The 7,288-nt window shown below is 41.2% G+C and overlaps 1 protein-coding gene across 1 annotated transcript; it reads left to right on the top strand.

Annotated features, from left to right (window-relative positions):
* The first annotated feature begins 2,057 nt into the window (after positions 1-2,057).
* On the top strand, positions 2,058-6,316 carry cunh17orf67 (chromosome unknown C17orf67 homolog). Its single transcript, XM_040033387.1, has 4 exons — positions 2,058-2,774; positions 3,893-3,993; positions 5,253-5,372; positions 6,087-6,316. The coding sequence occupies exons 1-3, from the start codon at positions 2,720-2,722 to the stop codon at positions 5,367-5,369; spliced, it is 273 nt and encodes a 90-aa protein (XP_039889321.1). The 5' UTR covers positions 2,058-2,719; the 3' UTR covers positions 5,370-5,372; positions 6,087-6,316.
* The last annotated feature ends 972 nt before the right edge of the window (positions 6,317-7,288 follow it).

Below are 7,288 nucleotides of genomic sequence, written 5' to 3'. Positions count from 1 at the left end.
CTGGTGGTTCTAAAATTGGTCGTAGGTGTGAAGGTGAGTGTTGGTGGTCGTCGGTGTTTGCCCTGTGAGGCTGATGACCTGTTCACTCAGTAAATGTATTGTGTTTCATTTCACCACTGGCCATCCTCATGCTCTTAGTCAGCTGTGTTTGACATTATAAGGTTAACAGTACTTTAAGAGGAACTGGGATCCCTGAGGGGTGAGACTATTTTCCGTTTCCGTTAGAATGTGAGCGAACACGGAAGTAACTGAAAGTCGACATCTCACAATTCAAATTTCATCTCTGATTCAGCTGCCCCGGCTTGCTAGCAGCTGGTTATCAGCACGCATGCGCCTTGCGAGCGCAGAGCGCATTAGATAATCGCGTCGAGAGAACAGAAAGCTCTCTGGGTCCCGGGAATTAATCAGAGCAGTGACATTATGAGGCCGTAATAAGTCCACGTGGTTATTAGGACACGTGCATTAAGTTAAACGTGCAAAGGGAGTCGCGAGGAAATGGTAACAATGACGCACAATGACGTATTCCATCGAACGTCACCGGAGGCATCCTGTACAGCAGCTAAATAAATAATAAGGGTTAGATTAGGATGTCCAGACTTCAGCAAACTAAATGTAGGCAGGGGAGAGAGAGTGTGGGACATTTTACCCGTGATGCTCAGAGATATTTGAAACTAACACAAAAGTTGGATTTCGGGGACAGAATCGATTTATTTCTCTCTGAGAATAACGTTTAACATTGTTCATAACTGTATTTTAGCTGCTGGTTTATTGAGTTTCGTTAGGATGCATCTGTTTGTATGCTACGGGCGCACCCGTGAAACTCAAATGACGGATTTAACAAAAAAAGAAAAGAAAATAGGAAACCCTGATCCATAATTCTGCGAGAATCACATTCAATCGGCTCAATCCAGTTTCTAGAGATTTCCCATATTTGCTGCAATTGCATTTCCTTTTCTTTGTGGCAGTTTTTTTTTAAATGAAATTTATAAAAAACAACAACTCTTAACTTTGCTGTGATTCAGATTTTTTATTTAGCGCAGACATCGTGTAAGGTTAAGCTGCAGGGGTAACTTAACATGGAACACCGTCCGAATGTGTGTGACAAAGGATAATGAATAACAACCCTGCTGAGAACGGCTAGACTGCTACTTCACCTTAATTAGTGACTATTCAGTCATATCACTGGTGTTTTGGAGAATAAAAATTAGAAATGCAAAGTGGAAAAACTGAACGAGAAAAAGGCAGAACATGCCGACTGGTCTCCAAATGGGTTAGACGGTAGAAACAGCTGATCCTCCACTTCCCATGATGCCGTCTTTCACATATCCGGTCATCGTGGTTATTTCCTCTGACTCGCCTGCTGCGCCACACAGTACAGACTCTATTCACAGGTCAAGCAAAGTGACGTTTCAGTGTACTTTGTGTGGAATATTCTTTAAAAAACAAACGCGTTTATTTAATAATGTTGTCTTACAAACATTTTTTGTTTGTTTGTAAGAAAAAAGGCAGAAAGAAAGGGGAAAATAAAACGTAGTTAACAGACGGATACATGTAAATATTACATTATGAATGGGGTGCACAGCTGGTATGACATAAAAATATAAGAGCATCTAAAAACAAGACTATAACTATGCATATGACTATGCTTGCAGCACCATCTAGTGGACAGACTTTTACCTGCAACCTAACCTAACACCTACGTTTAATACATTGAAATAGACTTATTCTGCTTTTCCTTGTTTTTACATCTTGGCTGTTCCTAGGACTGCGTTCTTCTGGACAGAGATCTCGGATGTTGTTCCTGGGATCTGCTGAAGCCACTAGCCCAGCTTGGGGGTCACTGCACTGAGCACTCCGATTACCACTGGGACCACTGTTGCCTTCACCCTCCACATCTTCTCCAGCTCTCTCTCCGCCCTTGGTACTTCTGCTATGGTCGTTTTCCTCTGCTTGTCCACTACTACTATGTCCGGTTGGTTAGCCATCACCAGTTTGTCTGTCTGTATCTGTGAGCTAGACCCCAGCCTCTATGGATCTTGTGCTCAGAGCTTGTTCCTGTGCTGCCGTGATTAGTGCCTCTGTGCTGTCTTTCAGACCAGCCACTGGTAGGATTGTTTTGCTTTTGTTTATAGCCTGGATCTTGTTTGTCCCATTCAGCTGACGTGCCTCATCTCTGCAGGTATTTGGTGGTTTCAGACTGCTTTTTCTACTTTTTGCTCTATATGATGTCACTGAGAGGATACAGAAGCTCCGCCCAGCTGGCGTGCAAATCTTCTGTTTACATGGATCAACTGATCATAACAAATTTGTCTTAAAGGGGGAGGATCTAAAGCAGCTTGTTTCAGAAAGAGGAGGAACTGATGGGGTCTACAAAAAGCTCAGCATACGATAATATGGATAATTTTTAACACTCAATCATGCAAAACGACACTGTTAGGGTACAATAATAAAAATAAGGAGCTGTAAATTAGTTAGTTATTCACAGGAACTGTTCACCTTTAAAGCATTAATTGGTAAACTATATATCTTTACATGTGCTAATGTGTCACTAATATTTACAGTTTATTTGAAACCTTGGTAGTCTGAGGCAGTGTGTTGTGGCCAGAGTCAAGGAGGAAGCAGAGGAGGAGGAGGATCTCCTCTTTTCACCCCCTCTGGACTCTGGTCAGGACCTCAGAGTTGAGAGGGCTCAGGCAGGAAAAGGGCGAAAAAGAAAAAGATGAAGAAGCTGGTGGTGTTTTTGCTTTGCGTGGTCCTGCTGACCATTTACACAGGTAGGAAATTCTCAGGGAATTGACGCATGGAGGACAGTGACCTGTCACATCAGAACACCTTTTCAGGTGCTCTGCGTCTTGTTTTTTGCAATTGTGAGGGAGCTGGTGTAGTTATATCCTTAGACGTTGAAGAGTAATGCATACCATTGTGGTAAGAATAAGTTATTTTTAGGGTAGTTTGCTGCACCTTCCTTTTGTTGTGGTAGAAATATTTAGATAGATGTGCAGAAGATCTTTATTTGTATTTTTAGCCCAATCTTTTTGAAACACTGTTGTATTTTATAACAATTGACTTTTGGCCTGATTTAAGCCAGAAGACTTACATGTCATCAGGATGGTTTATTTTTGTGGCAATCCACAGGTACACCGTGAGTATTTTTGCCACGTTGCTCTGAGGCTCCAGGCAGCACCAGCAGCTCAGGCCTGTGTTGACAGAGTTTCACAGCAGCTCCCTGTGGCAGGAGAGGAACAGAAAGCCTGCTGGGGTCACATGCTGCATGGGCTCGACTCCCTGGGGAGCGAGGGGGCTGAATGGGCACTTTGTTACCTTCCACCAAATACCCTGCTTCCTAATGCAGGCCCGGGCTTAGAGAGAGAGGGAGACAGAGAGCCCTCACTGGTGTGTGTGTGTGTGTGTGTGTGTGTGTGTGTGTGTGTGTGTGTGTGTGTGTGTGTGTGTGTGTGTGTGTGTGTGTGTGTGTGTGTGCCTGCCACTGGGGAATAAACAGCCTCACATAGACATTAGCTAAATAGATCAGGCCAGCCACAGCTCACGAGCAGCAAATAGTGTGAGAGTTTTATTTATGGGCCTGAGTACAGCTTTCAGTGAGAGGAATGCTATTCTTATTAACCACAACTTAGCTGCAAAGAAAACAGATGTCACAAACAAAATATCTCAGGCAGAGGTGAAATTCAAAGCAGGCAGTTTTAGTTCCTGAGTCTAAGAATAAGCAAAAACAGAGGAAGCTGCCAAAACACAAACACTGACTCACATCTACAAGGCAAGAGCAAAACAGTCTTATCCTAACCTGCTAAACCTTCTTCTACAGCACCGAAAGAAGTCAACGTAAGTAAACATTTACTTCCAAACTCTTATCTTTACATTTTTTTCCCTTCAGATGCAAACCCCATAATCAAGGAGAGCGTAGCTAAGCAGCTGCTCCGTACCAAGAGGCAGGACCGGCCAATGAAGGCTGGCTACCCCGATGAGCCAATGAGGGTAAGGTCCACTCAGAGCAAAGAGCACAGTTAGTATATTGGAAAAAGCACAGATTTAACCAAGAGTATTGAACCTCTTCAGTTCTGTTGCAACAGTTTGTGCTGTCCTGTTTGTCAGCAGGATAAAAGCCGAACATTGCAACACAGTGTAAGTGCTGCAAGCTATTTAAATTTTGGTTTTTCTGGTAAATTTGAGTCCTGCTCATGTCACTCGTCCATATAATGAATTCATTCTGTGTGTGTTTTAAAGCTTTTAGTTATAGTGTTTAATCACATTTATGCGGGTTAAACAGTTTTAAGTTGAAGATATAAAAGCATAAGCAAATCTGTCTTATCACTTTGTTTCTAGACCAGTCAGCACTGACTCAGGTGAGGAGCTTTGCAAAGGCAGTATTTTTAAAACTTTCATAGACCTTCAGAGAACATTTAAAGCGTGTTACAATATTTTATAAAACATTTATTATTATTATTATTGTTTATAGTCTGCTTAGAGATGGTAAGCGTTAAAGCTTTGTGAGTGTTTTTATGAATGAATTTTTAGAATTTTTGTACATTGCAAATACTTTTGATATCACCTCATTTTATTAGTCTTTGTTTGTTTAGTGTAATTTAGTGACTCTTCCTGCATTAAATCACATGCAAAATTAAAATAAGGTCAAAAAAGGTCAAGTGGGACAAAAAATATATATATATAAAAAAAATTAAAATAAGGTAAAAAATAAATAAAAAACCAAATGAAAATTAAATAAAATATAACAAATAAATACAATATAATTCCATCTATTGTATAATTAAAGGGAATTTTACCTAGGATCATTTTTCAGAAGATATTCTATGTGTATATTTATAATAAACTGTGTCATTACATATTATTTAATACATATGGTACCTGTAAAAGAAAAACAACAAAAACTTTTGACCCTTTCTCTGTGGGACAAAGAGAGCACGGACACAAAGGTCCGAGTCACCTAATCTAATTTACAGGTTACAGCTGAGACTCTGAGCTTGTCGGTTCCTGTCAGTACCTGAGCTTCTTAAAGTAATCTCTCTGAAAGCACGTGCACTGCTTTTATTACATCCCCCAGCTCTGTACAGGACACGTGATATCGCCCTCGGTTTACTCATCTCTGTCATTTTATGTTGTGCTGTGTTTCAGTTTGCAAAATGAGCTCCAGCATTTTTCTTTCGTTGTTTCTTTCAGTGTGCACTCATCTGTCCTTTGGTTCGTCTTATTCAATGATGTCAATCTTCTCCCTGCAGGAGCATCTGCTCCACATGCAGGCTCTGGATCTGAGGGCCCGGGAGACCAACTTGGAGCACTGGCTGAACCCTCACTGCTACCCACGCTGCGACAGAAACTATGGACACCCGGTTTAAAAGGTGTCAAAAGTCGCCCGAAGTCTCAACTTTCACTTCTAACCCCAACTGCAAACTATTCATGAGTGACTACAGCACAGTGCATCTGCACAGCAACAGACCCCTCAGTTTTCATCTCAGTCACCTTTTTAGACACCTTTTATTCCCTGATGGCTAAAGCCCTTGTCTCTTTTGAACTGAATGACTTGTTTCTGTATTGGAAGTTTGTCTCTGCTGTTGTGTTAGTGCTCTTCCTGTTTTTTGCGATTTTATCAAGACTGTTTGGCACAACAGGAAACCTCAGAAACCTGTGAGAAAATATCTCACAGCCAGGGCTCTTTTCTTTGAACACTATTAGTTTTCTGGCTTAACTCTTTTCAAAAGTCAAACTGGCTCACTATCAGTGGTTAAGAATTACGAAATCAGGCTTATTTGCCAGTTCTGAGTTAAATTGTGATAACGCCAAAGTGTCACTTTGACATGAAAGAGGATCTGAGTTCCCTGTGATAAAGTTTCAGTTAAGGGTGAAGTGATGTCCATGTGGTTTGGTCATAAAGATAGTAAACCAAGTTTGGTGGCCTGCTTGAATCTACCTGAATATTAGATGTTAATATGAATATTAAGACTGATTTGTGCCTCACTTCACAGTACATATGGATTTAAGGGGATATAGAATTATTTTTTTTAACTACACTGACAAACTTGTTTTTAATCTGAATTTGTTTTCTCTCTCTGCAGTAAAAGGCCTGCTGTGACTGACTGACCGTGGACTGAAGCTGGAGTCTCTTTTCTCATTATCTTTCAATCTAATGACCAAAATATGCATGTGTTGTATTATTTCTAGAGTGAATTCTTTGTAATTTGCTCCTTTACGCCTTTATTTCTGTAGCTGCACAGACTGAAATTTGTTAATGAATAGAATAAAATAAAATAAAATAAATCATAAGCTCCAATAAAGTTGTATTTATTTGTTTGAATAAGAGCGAGACTGCAGACCTGCATGCAGATCTTAATCATTTCCTTTTTTCTGAAGACAGTCGACTGGATTCTGGTTTCAGTGACATAAAAGTTTTAGCGCCTCAAGTTATTTGCATATTAGATGGCGTTTTTTTTCTCTGCTTAACACCTTGAAGCGGAGGCAGGCCAGAATGTTTTTTCCTTAGCCGTGTTCGTGCGTCTAAACGCCCCCTTCACACACCTTTCCCCCCGTCCTCACGCTTTGCTTTACAAAAGCTCTAAGAAACATTTTATTTCGTTTTTGGGGAAATGAAACAAACACGAAGGATTTTGCTGTTCTGATAAAGTATATTTGTGTGATAATTACCGGATTTCAAACTTGGATAAACTGGCTGACCGGATGCATAAAACTAAATGTGGGACAAAACGTGCGCGCGCAAGACGGCAGTCCACACTTGTAGCTGACAGAAAATTGAACACAAGCAAACGTTGAAGGTGCGTTCACCATCGTTCACCTGACGCAGGGCGAAGGGAGGCGCACGCCGTGAACAGGTCACCACTGTGACACCTCAGAATGACCAGTTAACCTAACGCGCATGTCCTCGGGCTTTGAGAGAACACAAACTCCACAGACAGTCGTTCAGAAAGTTTGAACCCACATCAGCCACTGCACCACCCGCATCATGTGGAGGACATATACAGGCCTGCTGTATTCGCCCCCCAGTCTGTTTACGTACAGAAATTACGAATGAAGCTAAAGAGGGTTTGTTTTTGTCATATTTTTATAGGCGACATATGTATGTTTTATTATTATTTTATTCTAAAAACCGATAAAATTGATTGTTAATGACCCCACCCGTTTTCCTGTCTGACCGCGTCGCTCCTGATTTTACGCCACACACGTGCGGTGATTGAAGCGCTCCAATCTGTACAGTATGAACGCCGTAGAACCCGCGATCGGTCCACATGTGAGTAGGCCTGTG

Source organism: Simochromis diagramma, unplaced genomic scaffold, assembly GCF_900408965.1.
Source record: "Simochromis diagramma unplaced genomic scaffold, fSimDia1.1 OVJJ01000571.1, whole genome shotgun sequence".
NCBI lineage: Eukaryota > Metazoa > Chordata > Actinopteri > Cichliformes > Cichlidae > Simochromis > Simochromis diagramma.
Note: the sequence above shows the minus strand (reverse complement) of the source record. Positions and strands in the feature narration are given on the sequence as shown.

Excerpts from the sequence above, each read along its gene's own strand:
- cunh17orf67 (XM_040033387.1), top strand. The coding sequence starts at position 2,720 with ATGAAGAAGCTGGTGGTGTTTTTGCTTTGCGTGGTCCTGCTGACCATT. Across the intron at positions 2,775-3,892 it reads CCTGCTGACCATTTACACAG|ATGCAAACCCCATAATCAAG; the intron begins GTAGGAAATTCT and ends TTTTCCCTTCAG. Across the intron at positions 3,994-5,252 it reads ACCCCGATGAGCCAATGAGG|GAGCATCTGCTCCACATGCA; the intron begins GTAAGGTCCACT and ends TTCTCCCTGCAG.